We start from the raw sequence: 15,857 nt of genomic DNA, 5'->3' as shown, positions 1-15,857 counted from the left end.
ACATCGTCAATAATATATTTTTATATATTATACCTACGATCCAATCAGTAATATAAAATATAAATACAACCTTTTTATATAGTGGTAAAGATGCGGTGGGCTCATTTAAATCCACAAAACACTTTGAGTATTAATTTTCAGCATAAAAAAAACAACTTACACCATGGCAATAACTCACAGTTACAACTAAAACAAACACTATTCGTATATACATCTTTATTCGAACGAATGACATATTAAAAGACTGCAATTTCTGAAAATTACATCGCTTTTATAGATATCGCATTTAAATTTCGTGTGAAACTCCACGGCATGTGAGGTTTAAATGCATCATTTCAAATAATAAAATCCAAGTAGTAGTGGGAGAACCTAGGAATATGGTCTAGACTGAATTAATTTCAATTATTTTTTGTTATTAATTATTATGTATATTATTTATTCATTAACATTCAATTTGTTACACAAATTGTATCCCTGTTCAGGTCAGGTCAATCCAAAATTGTTCGTAATACGAGGTGTACACAAAAATTTGATTATTAAATAGATATACGAGGATGGTCTCCGAAGTACCTGGCCCAACAAAGAAAACACAAAAATTTTGGAAACAAATATCTTAATAGCTCCATCCACTTTTCCCAGCAATGTTCAATACCCTTTTTTATAATAAGAGTCCTCAAAATAGCCATTAATTGCCCAAAACCTCTTCACTTCTGGAAAATCAGTGACCATCGAGCCATTTTTTAAGGTTTGGTCACAGAAAGTAGTAATTCATCAATTTTGACTATTACAATATGATATGTGAGCTGGTGGATTATCTTGATGAAATAACACTTTCTTCTTAAACAAATGTGGCCGTTTTTGCTTGATTTCTTATCTCAAACGTTGGAATAAGTTCGCATATTACTCGTCGATCATATTTTTTCCTTTTTCAAGATAGTCAATAGAAATTATCCCATGCGCATCCCAAAAACCGTCGCCATGACCTTGCCCGCAGATGGAACGGTCTTTGCCCTCTTTGAAGCCAGTTCCCCCTTTTCAGGCCATTGTTTTGATTGTTCTTTGGATTTGGGTGAGAAGTGATGGACCCACGTTTCATCCAAGATCATGAAATGGCACAAAAATTCGGCTTTATTTCTTTGAAACATTACCTAATACATATTTCCAATTTGTAAGTTTATGGTTGATTAAAATTGGTAACGATTGGAATGCAAAATTCTTTCTGTCAATTATTTATTTACAAAATAATGTGGAAAAGAATAAGTCAAATGAAAAATATATTTTTTGGTAGATCTGGCTCAAATCGGGCTTCGGTATAAAGTTCGGTCAAAACAAGTTTAATGTGGTAAGATCTTTCGTAGCGAATCGTTCCACTGTTTCATAAGATATACTAACTGAAGATGGAACACAGGTGTAGTGAAATGTGGCGATACACCGTTGAAACCATATTCTGTCATATAAATTATTGAAAATTAGGACATTAGAAAATGTTACATTACCTTATTAACGATAAATTGTCAACTCTAACTGATGGCATCCAATTTAGAGCCATTCTACAAAGCAACAAAAACAACACGACCGTTTTCCGGCGAGTGAAATGCGTATGTTATCAGACGGTTCACTTTTCGATTCATTCGGTTGAATGATCACTCAATTGAATGTTCTTTTTTTTCATTCCTCTAACACAAGACACACACAAAATGACAAAAAAATGAATTATTTGCTCATTTCCTCGAATATATCGTCAAACGAACTCGAGTTCGGCGATTGATGCCGAATGACGAAATCCAACATCGCTGGATTAGTTCACTAATAAATTCATTTACCACTTTTGATCCATTTGATGCCTAGACGTTTCATTCTTAATGAAAGATGCTGAATGAAAGACAAAAATGAATAGAGTCGCATGTGGACGAGTTAGTTTTTTGTCTCGGCGTCTGGCTTGTATGTTGACCGGTATGTTTAATAGAGAAAGATTCATGATTGAAGTAGAAGCGACGTCTGCTCTTTCTTTATGATTTGAAAAGCAAGGAGGATTTGAACCTATATTTCTTCTTCTTCCTGCTGTGTATAGGCATCATTGCCTGTTTTTCTTCACGTCATTGCCTCTGCTCAGTCACCTGGGAGGTTGTCACTCCATCTTTTCCTAGGTCTTCCAATGCTTCTTTGTCCTGCTGGTGATTTGTCCCTTGATATTTTCACAATTCGTTCTTCCGTCATGCGGTCAATGTGCTCATTCCATTTTATCTTTCTATCCAGTACCCAGTCATTGATATTATCTATCCCGCATGTTCGTCTTATGTTTTCACTCCTTTCTCTATCCAGTAGTGTTCTTCCCGCTATTCTTCGAACTATTTTCATTTCTGTAGTCTCCAATATCCGTTTCGTTTTAGAGGTCTCAGGTCGGGTCTCTGCTGCATAGGATAATATAGGTCTGATTGCGGTCTTGTAAATGCGGGCTTTTGCTTCAGTTCGAATGTATTTATTTCGCCAGATTGTGTCATTTAGGTATAAGGCTGCTGCTCCTGAGGCTCTTGTAGCTTGGTTTCTTACTTCCGTCTCCACGTCCCCGTGTCCAGATATTTCGATTCCCAGATATTTAAATTTCATTTCCTGGTGTATTATTTTGTTATCCACCACAAGCTTACATCTGATCGGTGTCTTGGAAGTAACCATTGATTTTGTCTTTGCCGCTGATATTATCATATTGAATTTTTTTGCTGTTTTGTTAAATTGGTACAGTAGCCTTTGCAGATCGTCCTCGTTCTCCGCCAACAGTACCGCATCGTCTGCAGCCTATATTTAAAATCTAAATATTGATTGAACCAAGGTTGCTGAAACTATGTATGAAATAAGAAATTCTTGAGGACAAGCGATTCGCAGAAACTGAGTCGCCTTCTTTGTAATTTATTTAATATGACTAATACTGTTAGTTGATGCACACTACACCCAATCCAAAACAAAACTGAGACGTTTTGTTGCTAATCTAGAATAGTTAGTTAATCCCTTGCCGGTTAACGGTACCAACAAACAAAACTCTCGTGGAGAATGGGTAGAATGGCCCTTAGATTTTGATTATACTAATATCGAGTGTCGTTTAATATGCTCAGTCAAGTGAAACGCTTCCAGGCTCAAAAATAAAACTTGTTCATAACATTGTTACCTCTTGTTAGGAATGATGAGAAGAAATATTATGGTTATTAGTGTATCAGAACATCAAAACAATTTGTTTTCAATCTATCAAATTAAAAATAAAACCTCGAACAGATCTCCTATTTCAAGGAATTTGATTCCGATATCAAATCGACTAAGCTGAATGTTTAATGCATGTTATAATTACCCACTTTAACAAACAGTGCTGATTCTTGAGATCCTAAAACAAAACATCTATTGTATTGTGAGTCGTAAAATCGAAGGACGGACTCGATGTAATAGTTTCAGAACAACATTTTTATAAAACCAAGCCAAATTCACGTTAAAAAAATGCAACTCTGTTGGTTTGGTGATGTTAGTAGATTGCTGGAATCACTTGACAGATTCCGAATGTAGTTAGAGAATAACAGCAAAAGCAGTATGAAAGAAATGGTGGTCTTATGGAACCAAGCAAGTTCAGGTGCTCTTTATTAAAAAATCTAACATCTATATTGTGAGGAGTAGATCTCGACGAAGTTCGTAAATTATTATTACTCATAATCATATATATCATATATCACTGTAATCTTTAACCAATTAATTGTTAGTTCATTATGTTAAAAAAATAAGCAACTTTTGAGTACTACACTTTTTTTAATAAAATGTATCATCAACTATGAAATCATACAAATAGTTTTGGTCTATGCACTAGTAGAGCATTCAAACTAACCAAGTGTTCATTAAAAAACCGTTTTTTTGTAATTAAAATATTTATAATATTTTAGCAGATGTTCAAGTACAAATATACTGATATTATAAATATTAGAAGTACTTCATTTCTGCAATATGGCAATAAAAAATAATTTCCATAGATATAAGATATGCTGATGAACTTTTTTTTAGATTTCACAACAAACAAAAAGGATAACATTTGACAATAATCTAATACTTATGAAAATACCACGTATTCTGTTAAACAATTTTATTTTAGATCAACATATTTTAAATAATAGAAACATATCGGTTTTTTGCATTTCATTCTAAGTGACCATCAAGTTTCTTTTTTTATAATCACAATCAATTTTAATAATGAAATAATAACATTGAAAAAGTACAAAAAACACACATCAGAGCTGACAATATTAGAGGAGGAATTTTTGAAATTCTAATTTGGAACAAGAATAAGAGGTTATTAGATGGACTAGTTAAATCATCATTGGAGGTATACGGGGATCGGATTTTGGCAAGAAAATAAACTTAGGGTCAAATTGAATGATCAGAATTTTTTGAGCTTGATTTAAAAAGAAAAAACTCAATCTAATTACCTTCTTTTTAAATAACAATTACCCTTGCGTGGCATTATGTTGAAATTACAATCTGATCTTAAGATCAATTGGGAATTTATAGATAACTTGAACTATCACGGCCTCACTCACTAGCATCCTCATACATTTTGGATACTAATTAACGTTCACTTCAGCTCTGGTTTTAACAAACTGACTTCACCAAATCGAAAGGTTCAATCCTCTTGTTAATCATTGTTCATCATCGATTTGATCGTTTTGTCTTGGCCAATATTTAACTAAATACTCGTATAAATATTGTTTTCAAATCACAAAGAAAGTAAACTATAATTGGAAGTAAAATTGATTTAAAGTGCCGTATCAAATCGCAAATTAACATAATATGTATGTGTGTATGAACTGAATAAGCGATATCTGTCAAACTGTAACATTGTCGAATTGTTCAAATGTTGTTGATAAACAATTAATTATTTACAGACGATTGTTACATATACGAACATTCATTTTGCTTGAAAACCGATTCCGAGTAACAAAACACTTCAAAATAAACAAGAAGAAGCCTACTCTGAGCTTAGGAAAATTGATGCACAAGGCACTGTTTTGGGACCTCTCCTATACCTCATATACATCAATGAAGTGCCAGAATTAGAAAATAATACCTTAGATATCTTTGCAGACGATACTGCTATAACAGTAGGAAATAGACATGAAGAAACAGCAGAAAAACTACAGGTATCGTTCAATAATAAACAAAATAGTGGAGGAATAAAATAAATGAGATGAGGTACAGGATTTAAAAATATCAAAGACTTGTGTAGGCAAATGAATATTCATTTCATATTTCAACCCCTTATACCAAACTTTAAACTCGAATTAATGAAATGGGATGAGATTAAACTTTTCTATGATGGATTTTAGTAATTTAGATAGAAATATTTCTAATAGTTTCTATAATACTGAAAAAAGGGAAGTAAGAGGAAACTTCGTGTGGGAATTTACCTGGTTTAGAAATCATAATAACCCACCCTCCCCATGAACGGTGCTATTAGCTCAACTATTGCTTTTCTTAGGACTTATCCATTGACATTATCCAAGACAACGTGCAAGAAATTGCAAGCAATTTCTTGCAAGATTAATATTGCATAAAACGAATATTGCACGTGGTTAACTGCTGCCTTGCTTTGGTGGGGCAAGCGCTGACTAGAAAAGGGAAAACATATAGCTATAGAATTAGACGAGCAAACATACAAAATTATACTTGAGAATGGATGAAGAAACATTTGAAAAACTATTAAGGAAAATCAAACATAAGATAACTAAGAAATTCTTGACGAGATACGTAATATCAGCAGATCAGAAACTCATTTTTTCCTAGAATTGCTATTTGCACGCAATAAATACCAAACTGATAATGTCGTAAGTATGAGATCTTGCATGAAACAATCGGAGCTTCATCTGCGCATGCTTCAGGTCAAGAAACATTGCGTCTTGCATTGCATTGCACGTTGTCTTACATCTCTTGTTTATTTGGAACAGTCTCCAGTGTCATCGCGTACTCTACTGAAAAATTGCCAATATGCCAATGCATATAATGCAATATGCCAATAATTCCTCACATAAAACTTTTGTCTTGAAATATCCGTTATCAATATTGCTAGAGATAATAAAATCAACAGATATCAAATGTTGCACCCTTTTATTAAGATATTGTTTGGTAATTTTTTTATATTTATAAAAAATTCTATATTGATTTATCAATAAATGTAACTATTCGAATATATAAATTTAACGATAACTTCTCACTGTTTAGTTTATTTTATTTTTTATTATAATCATTGTTGACTGGAATTCTGTTCTGAATAAACAATTATGTAGGTATGTAGGTAAAAGATTATTTTATTTTTTTTCTTCAATCTGAACCTTAACCAGGTCAATCTTTCTTATATTTCAAAATAACATGAATGAGGTCAATGTAAAATGCAGCCTAAAGGTCACATAAATAGTTGAATCAATAAATCATCCAATAATCATATCAACATTTTTCAGGACTGCTACGTTTGTAGACGAGTCTGTAACAAATAATGGAATCGCCTGCGTTTATATCACAGGTCAACAATGATAGACAATGATGAAAACAACATATTTTCATCAGGTTAAATATAATTCTAATCTTATCTAATACTTATCATTTCTCAAACGATATAGTCAATTATATCCTACGAAGAAACGAAACAAATATATTTTAATAACAATATTAATGTTATTGACCGATATACCTGGAATAAAGTACTCATGGAAATTAGAAGAATCCTTGACTGACACGAACATTAACTAATTTATGATCCTATGCCTATGCTCGTTAATAAGCGGCTATTGTTGGATTTTCCATTCGATCACAATGCCGAAGATTTGAAATTTCATCCATAAAAATTATTTGTGACTAGAAAATCAACAAGGCAAGGCGCAAATTTAAACACGTTTATTGCGTGTGAGGTGACTTGATACAACGCAAGTTGTTCTGACATATGAAACGAAGTGGATTTCACATTTTGACAACGCGAAGCTACGCATGGCGACTCGCATGATACGATAGGCACGTGAAAAAATCACCTTCATTAGGAAGAAACAACTAACACCAATCTAGACGAGCAAGCCATTGAATTTAGAGCAAAAGAGAAATATCTGGAACCCACCCTAGCTGATAAATTTCTTTGGTAAAAGCATGAAAAGGAGATAACCAATAAAGTCACGAATGCCCTGATGATGTGCTGAAACTCCGCTGAGAAGAAATGGGGTTATTACCTAAAGATCATGTTGAGGATGTGCTCAGCGATAGTGAGACTAATCATCAGGTTGTTTGGAGCACTCCAATATCATAAGATCCAAGATGGTTCCGAAATATTAAGACAAGTGGAATGAGCTATCAAAAAGAATAAAGTTACCATCCAATCGATTCCGAGGCTCAAGGATATATTATTTATACGACAAAACCCTTTCTATTAAATCAGCTAAAGGACAATAGAGAAAGCAATTGAAAAGAATATAGATAGGAAAGAAACCACTTCATGGAAGAATGTAGGGGGTTTGAGAAAGTAAAAATACTCCTAGGAACCTATAACCAAAGAAGATGTATTGAATGTATCGACCTAAGTCAGTCTACGAATACTAACAGGAATCTTGTCGAGTCATTGCCGACTCAAATGGACACCTGAAGACGCTAGGTTAAACAGAGGATGCAACGTACAGATTCTGCTACATAAAGGACTAACCTTCTCGAAGTGCGAGTGACGACAGAACTCCACAGCATTACACCAGTAGTATTATGAAAAATATCTAAGATCTGTGGCAGCTAGAACTTTCTGAAAACAGGAAAGAGAACTCAAAACTTTTACATCGAAGGAACTAAATAAACTTCTTAAAGAAGCAGCATTTTTTCTGACCCAAGTAAGTCATCATAAACGAAATTTTAGAATATTTCATTAGGGTTTTGCACAGATTGCATTCGTTAGGGTTTAATGGGAGCCTATTGCACGAACAATAAAATATAAAATAAAGTTATAAAAGATTACAACGCAGCTCTTTTAGTTAATATATACATCTAGATTATTTATGGTGTTAAGTGAATTTAATGAAATTTGTAGAAATTATCTTTAATTGTGACCACCTCATATCCCATCATCATTTTTTGTCTCTAAATAAATTGGTATGTTTATAAAACTGAAAGACCTTTTACACGGATGATTCATTTCGTCAATCATCAGCAACATTTGTGGGAAAGGAGGTGGTAACATCATTGATATGAAAAAACTGGGAAGGTGAAAAATAACCGCAGTTGCCGGCGATTGCAATAACAAATTAAATCTAGTTAAAACAAAGTTATTAACAAGATTAACTATGCCATACAAAATGTTCACAATATGACAAGTACAACAACCACAAGAAGTATTACTTATAATGTTACAAGTGAAGATATAAGAAAAAATAACGAATAGTTTAAGCGGGAATGTACAATAAAAATTAGAGAGAGAAAAGAAAGTAGGTTGAAATGGCTACGAACTATGAAAAAACATGATTATGAAAAATATAGAAAAATAAGGAACGAGCGCACGAAGATAATAAAGCAAAGAGAATAAAAAGGCCAAATCACAGTAAGAACTTGAAAACGTGAAAAAAGGACAAGGAAGAAGTTGAGGAACTCATGGAACTTTATGATACAAAACATGCTAACTATATGAATATTAATTTGTTCTCTCGTTATTCTCTCCAACAGGATATACTCGAAAGATGATTTTAATTTCTTTTTCGAGGACTTCTTTTTATGGACTACAACGTCACCTCGCACGCTCCTTACCTAATGGCCATTTTCTTCATAAAATAGTTACCTAATTCTCTATTATCTGGAGGATAACATCAAAATAAATGACAACTAGGAGAGAAGAAAACTGTCATAAGTGTATCTTCTTACATTGGCTGACAATATTACTTACAACCAATATATCCAACATGTCTCTAATGGCTGCCATAGATATTACGTTTCACTGGAGAGATCTACCTACATATCCTTCTATAATGTATTCCCGGATAGGTGGAATGACTAATGTAAAAGATAAAAAATTCTCGATTCCAGTTTTTGTTTTTATGAAACTTAGCCCTATATGACCAAAGACTAATTTCTACCATTTTATGCTTTGAAAACCAAGTATGCTCTGAAAATTTTCCAAAAAAACCTACTTGTCTGTAAAATGTGTGAATTTGTGTTAAAAACCTAAGATTAAGATTAAGATCAGTTAGGCTCCTCTAACCCCTTCCTATATATACTCAATACGTTTTATGGGCCCTAGTCTCAGGATCGAGGATTGCAAAGCGGTAGTACAATGATAAACGTTCCATAACTCCTAAACTCACTATATATTCATAAATACCAACAAAACAATATATACAAAACAGAAAACTAAACTAAGCCGCGCGTGCCGAATCTCTAAGAGTAGCGTAGCTCCGCAGAAACTTTATATTGATATAAACTTTATTCCTATTTTCTATTTCACTCCATAGCATCTTATATCTATCATCTAATCTTTGATTCTTCTATCCAATTTTTCCCTTTTCTTCTGATTGTTGTACTCTATTTTAATATTTGTGATACTCATCAAGCTGAAAACCTGACTCGTTTATGTCTGCCACGTGTCGAATACTTCGATAATATTAACCTCATCTATTTTTAATAATATTTTTATAAGAGTATTTACATAATATTCTGAAAAGAAAAAACATTTATTCCTAAATATAATTTAGTCGAGTATCACGCATGTAATTATGCAAAACTTGATTAATTATTTTCGCCACATGTATTTTTTTATTTATTTACAACTCATGACTCGATAGAGTTAATCTAAATATAGTACATTGGTGACGGAAATAAAAAAAGTTAAAAACTCATGACTAAAATAAATTTGAAAGCTTTCTCACTATTTTTGATTATTTCACCCTTATTGTTATCTTACTTTTAAAGAACATGGAAACTTGAATAAACTAATTTCGTTTCATTTAAATAAGCGCATACTATCAAGGATGCACATACAATGACTCAGCATTTCCCCGTTCAAACTCCCTTCCCCAAATAAAATTCTAGATCCGCCATTGATCCAGTATGAAAAAAGGAGGTTTTGACTTTGAAAAATAGGAGAAAAACCGAAATGATTTATTCTCCAGCACAGGTCAAAAATTGGATCACAATACATATATGGAGTTTGAGACCGTGGTATCTCTTAAGACCTAGACCCTGGTTGTCAAAATCATCTTGAAAACGCCTTCAGAAGTCAAAAAGTTTCATATTGTGATGAACCCAATTCATTGTACTCTAGAGACGCGCCGATCTCTTCCAGAATTCAATGTTCAATGCTTAAAGATAGTTTTGTTGGGCTTTATTTAACCGCCAGACTTTGTTCACGATCAACATTATGTTGTTCAAAGTAATATTATAAAGATCTTATTCTCTTTATAAATAAATTTCTATGCTATGATACTATGATAAATTTAAGACATCAATAAGTTTCTTTTTCACTCATAAATTCTTGTATTTCTTTTTCTGCTTCACTATGTTTCATTATTAGGACTCAAAGTACTTTTTCACGACATAAAGCTCTCTCTAACAACATATTGCTATAGACCTCTCACCCACAAACCTTCTTCTCTGTCTTAAGAAAGATAAGAGGTTTATGAGCAGTGGTAGATTTACCACCAGACTGATTAGGCTGTAGCCTAGAGTGGCAAATTTCAAGGGGCGGCAAATTTTGTTTAATTTATTTACCAAATTTAAAAAAAATTGTTAGTAATTGTTAAACGCTTTGTAAAATATGCTAAAAATTGTGTTTTTCAACAACCATTTGCCATGAAGAAAATAAGAATCTTACAAGAAACGTTAGTTCCCCAATTATAAAGTGTAGAGCCTACAGGTGGCCGTTATGTTATGCTGGTGCTGATATACATCTACAGTTGATAGAATCGTTTTTTAGGTGTCTTGTATGTATTAGAGTAAGCTACACTTCTTTTTATAGTTCATGGATTTTTATTAGTCAAACCAGTAACAGTGAAACATTATTGGTAGAATTTGGCTATTTCCATTAAGTTCCCGTGAAAAATTATTTGTTGTTCCAGATAAAACTTCCAATTTTTTCTTGTTAATTTTATGAAACACTTGTTTTTAGAACATCATCCATGTTATTATTCATAATAAAAAAGTGCTTTCTTTAACTCATACCATTACCGACAATATAACTAATTTGACGATAAAAGACATATTGAATGAATGCCACAAATATGCCCTCAAAAGAGTTCCAGTTCAAGACCAATTACAAAGAAATCCTGAATGACTGACTAGTAAATCTCTTTCGTACTTCAATTCCTAATGGATGTAAATCGTCACCATAAAATATAGAGCACGTTAAAAATTAATGAAAAAAAAAATTAATTTCAGTTACATAAGATATAAAATTTCCCTTTGAATAAATTCGTAACATGATTTCTAAAAACTTTCACTGACCCTACCCAGCATATTAAAATGCAATTATTTTTGTGCGAATTTCATTTTGTGGTCAATGTCAATATAGTAATGATCAAGGACGTCTGTTTCAATATATACACGTGTGTTGTAAATACACGTGATTCTCTCAACCGGAATGAAAAACATATACGAATCTGTAACACTGAACATGTTATTAAATAACAAATAGACCACGAATTTTAAATCAACTTCTTACGGTCATTTAATATACTGTAATATATTTTTATATACCATCTATTTATTCATAAATTATAATTTATATTTGGATTAAAAGGTCATAAATAAAAAAGTGTGATTAATTTTTATTTCCACACACTTTGCAGAACGTCTAACTAAAGCTTTTATGTCACGATTTTACAATATTTTAACCCTTAACTCGGTCTTCAGCTTTGCAAACAAAAAATAGTCTGATGGGGCCAGATCAGAGTAATATTGTGGGTGTTAAATCTATATGAAGCCACTTTCGTGCTCTACTATAATAAATTTTATCGAAGCAGCAAGTTAAAATTATGTGTAAAGCTCGTCGAGACTTGTCACTGATTCGTGTATAGAGATTTTGGTGAACTATAAAGACCAGGAACTCATGGACCGCACTGTACGTAGTTTAGCCGCAGAGAAATTAAAGAAGGAAATAATAAAAATTCAAAAACGAGGTCAAAAATTTATCTGAATAAAGAGATGCGCAATGGATATTTATTTTGATTGTCTGTGAGATTGTTATATAAGGTGTGAAACCTAGAACAAATAATTTATAATCTTGGTTTTTCGGTGAAATGTTCGCCATTTTAACAACATAAACTCGAAAAAAAAAATAATTAATAACGTGTTTGGAGAGACGAGCACGATATTTTTACTGATCGCACCACGCTCCAAGAAATTAAAACTTTATGTAAATTCAGTCGAGCATGTTCGATGACAGGCAGGGTCATTTGTACGTTGTTTCCTGCTTTTAAAAGTGACAACACCAACAAAGATGACACTGAACGTCCGGAGCTCCGAATAGTCCATTAAAATTTTAGTACCCTCACCTTGCGTTTTTCTGAGGACGTAATTTTATTTTAACGATGTGTGGGGGTCAAGGAAAGCTTAACCCCGAGTTTGTGGGGTTATACCCCTTGTCCCCTGGTGGCCATCTTAAATGCAGGGGTGAAAAGCTATTTTTGACAATATCTCGCGATACAGAAATATTTGAAACTTAGGTACAACACTTTAACTCTGAAAAAAAATAGAGTCGAAACTTCTAAAAAATAAAAAATCTGGTTTTCTCCGTCATGGTCGCTAATTTATCATGTTGGAGTATTTTAGTATTACACAGCTCAACTTTAGTGGCTGCAAATAAAAAAAAATTATATTTGTCGAACTGATTCAATGCCTATCCGTATTATTTTTTTGCAATATCAATTCACAGCAAATTTATATTACTTCTAATTACAGAAGAATCGATATGTTAAATAACAAAAATATGATATAATTTTTCTAGATAACCCCAACACTTCTAGGATTCAAATATTTTTATATAGGCTCTGGTTGCGAATTGATAAAAATCTGCTACGTAAATACATGATTTGTATAAGAAACTAATATGTGTATAACCTAACCTTTAAAATTAAAAAATTGCTTAATTAACACTAGTACATAGGCTAAACAATTTTCTGGCGTCAGATATTTCGGTTGCTAACAAATGCATAAATTGGAGAGATAACGAAAAATTTACTAGAAATTTAAGGAAGTTTATGAATAAATTATATTCAGCACACTCTTGCGTAAAATCTATTTTGATTCCACACGCAAAAGTTCAATGAACAATTTTAGAGATGAGCAATCCCTCGTTCAAGGTAACTGAGGTAATCAGGATGACACCTCTGAAATTATGGATACAATTTTAACAACTGCGGAATATCTGGAATTGGAGATAAACGAGGATTATATTGAAGAACTTATAATGGAACATGATGGTAACTTGACAGCAGAAGAACTCCAATCAATCTTGAATGAAGAACACCAAGAAACTCAGCGAAATGTATTCCCTTCTGAAAAAGAGGATAACGAATGAGGAGCAATGCCTACATCTGCCATTAAAAATCCTTTGAAGAAATAGGAGAATATCAGAGCACCATTCTTAAAATATCACCCAAACGAAGCTGATATCAATAAGGTTGCTGATCTCCACAACGACATTGCTATCAATAATTCCCTGAAAGTCCGGAAAGAAGGAAGAAAACAATCTACATTGTACCGAGTGTCCCAATAAGACTGGCTCTCTGCCATATCTCGGGAACCGTTTATAGTACAGCTTCGGGAAAAAAATTTATAACAAAAGTGACCTCGAGAAAAACCTGGAAATTATTTATACAGTTGTAGGTCCACCGCCAGAAGGCGTAATTAAATATCAAAAATTATAAAATTAATAATTTACAAATTTTGCCTAATTAAGATGCATTTAAACTATGATTATTATATTCTCTAAGAAATTAAGCGTATATTTGATTTTACAAGTTTTTGTCTATCTCTTCAAATAAGAGGTGGGGGGAAGCGGGAACTTTATTATGAAAAAACGCCTGTAAGTCCAGTTCTACTTAACCTATCTATGCAAACTTAGTCTTTTGAAGAGAGCTCATTTCTACCAATGTAAGAATTATTATTTCGAAACAACCTAATGAGTAACGTATACGCTATTTATTTTTTTAAATCTAGCTATCCTTGAAAAATGTTGAATAAAAACAACAAAATGCAGTTTTAATTAAGGAATATAAAAGTAGACCAAATTAGCAACAGAATAGCGAAAACCACATATCGATATCTTTTTCGTATTACGAGATATCCTAAGAAATGTGTAAATTTTAAGCATTTCCTTTAAGAATGACTTCGGCGAACTCCTTGAGTTACTTTTCATTTTACGTCCACTCGGACAACTTTTCACTGAGCAAATTTGATGATTCTATTGTGTATTAAAGTTTTGTGATAATTGACTTTATAATTACTTGCAAAAATTCTTACAAATTCACAATAATTAATTAACATTCAGCATTATCTCACAGTAGCTTTTCTAGGTTATATTTACAAAATTATTTTGGACTACGTGAATAGTTTAGATTTTGTATACCAATATTTAATTAACGACTCTAGTCATTTGAAATATTGAATTTTCTAGCACTAAATACTTCACTCTATCTATAATAACTAAGTTGATATGATCTCGTCCGACAAGAGCGCCATTCTGGTCAAATTTTGAATTATAATTTGCCGTCTGCAAGCGGACAGTTTTTAAGCTATGCCCCCATATGAGATGGTCCTCCTTACCTCTACCCTCCATATAAATAGGTATTGACTTGACCGTCGGTAATATCGTACGTCGATAATATAGTATTTAGGGTTTGAACTTCATTACTGTATGTTAGATGGCGCTGAAGTAGCAAAATGTTGATATTTGTTGATAATTTTTTTTATTGTTGTAAAAAATGTCTTTTTTTAATAAAAAGTATACTTTGTTACTTCTAGTACCTCCCAGAATATATGTACAAAGTTCCATGATGCTTCGTCAAGTAGTTTTTGCGTGAAAACGTAACAAACATTCACACTTTCACATTTATAAATATATTATATTTCTAACCGTATTTTTTGTAATCAAAAATGTGATAAATAAATATCTATGCAAAAAAGTGCAATGTATTAATGGAAAACAATGAATATGTCACAATTACATTTTAATGACATGAATGAAAAAATTCGGTTGTTAAAAATTTTTTTCAATAAAACCATTCATACTTATTTGTATCTATAATAAAATGTGCATATTGAATTCAAATTTTTTATTTAAAATTCATATCCAGTTGCACTCTCAATAGACATGATAATTTCATATTTACTAACAATCAATATTTTTTTAATTGAGATTTTACTAATCAACATTGGAAAGGTCACATTAGTTCTTGATTGGTTTACCCTCATGTGCGATGTTATTGAAAAATAAAAACCGATCGCGCGGTTGTCAGATTTCTTCTTAACGATCTTCACCGAAATGTTTATTTGAGGAAAAGTCTCTTATATTCAATTTAATATGTCAATAAATATATTTACCTAACAAATTTCAGTTAATGATTTGATTAATTAATAATTAAAAGAATTTATTTTTTAAAACATTTTGGCGGTTTGATAAGACAAATTCCATACCAATCGAAAGTATGAAGCCCATAGAATATACAAACGTTAGGATGCCTATTCTTTTCCAATCACAACTCTCGTGTTGCCAGATATAAACAGGTAAATCGATAATAGCATTTTGTAATGATCTAATTATCGAGTTAAAGTTAAATAAAATGAAAATTATTTCATTATGAACACCGTGGTATAGCTTGCGAAAAATC

The 15,857-nt window shown here is 32.2% G+C and overlaps 1 protein-coding gene across 1 annotated transcript in view; it reads right to left on the bottom strand.

Moving 5' to 3' along the window:
- The window catches only part of LOC130902367 (uncharacterized), a 34,389-nt gene extending 34,044 nt beyond the window's left edge, over nt 1–345 (bottom strand). The window contains exon 1 of the mRNA XM_057814463.1: nt 161–345. Coding sequence (XP_057670446.1) covers nt 161–235 — 75 coding nt within the window. The 5' untranslated portion in view covers nt 236–345. The remainder of the gene's footprint in view (nt 1–160) is intronic.
- Nucleotides 346–15,857: the final 15,512 nt, after the last annotated feature.

This window comes from Diorhabda carinulata, chromosome X (genome assembly GCF_026250575.1).
Source record: "Diorhabda carinulata isolate Delta chromosome X, icDioCari1.1, whole genome shotgun sequence".
In the NCBI taxonomy this organism is placed as follows: domain Eukaryota; kingdom Metazoa; phylum Arthropoda; class Insecta; order Coleoptera; family Chrysomelidae; genus Diorhabda; species Diorhabda carinulata.
This window is presented reverse-complemented; position numbering and strand designations above follow the sequence as displayed.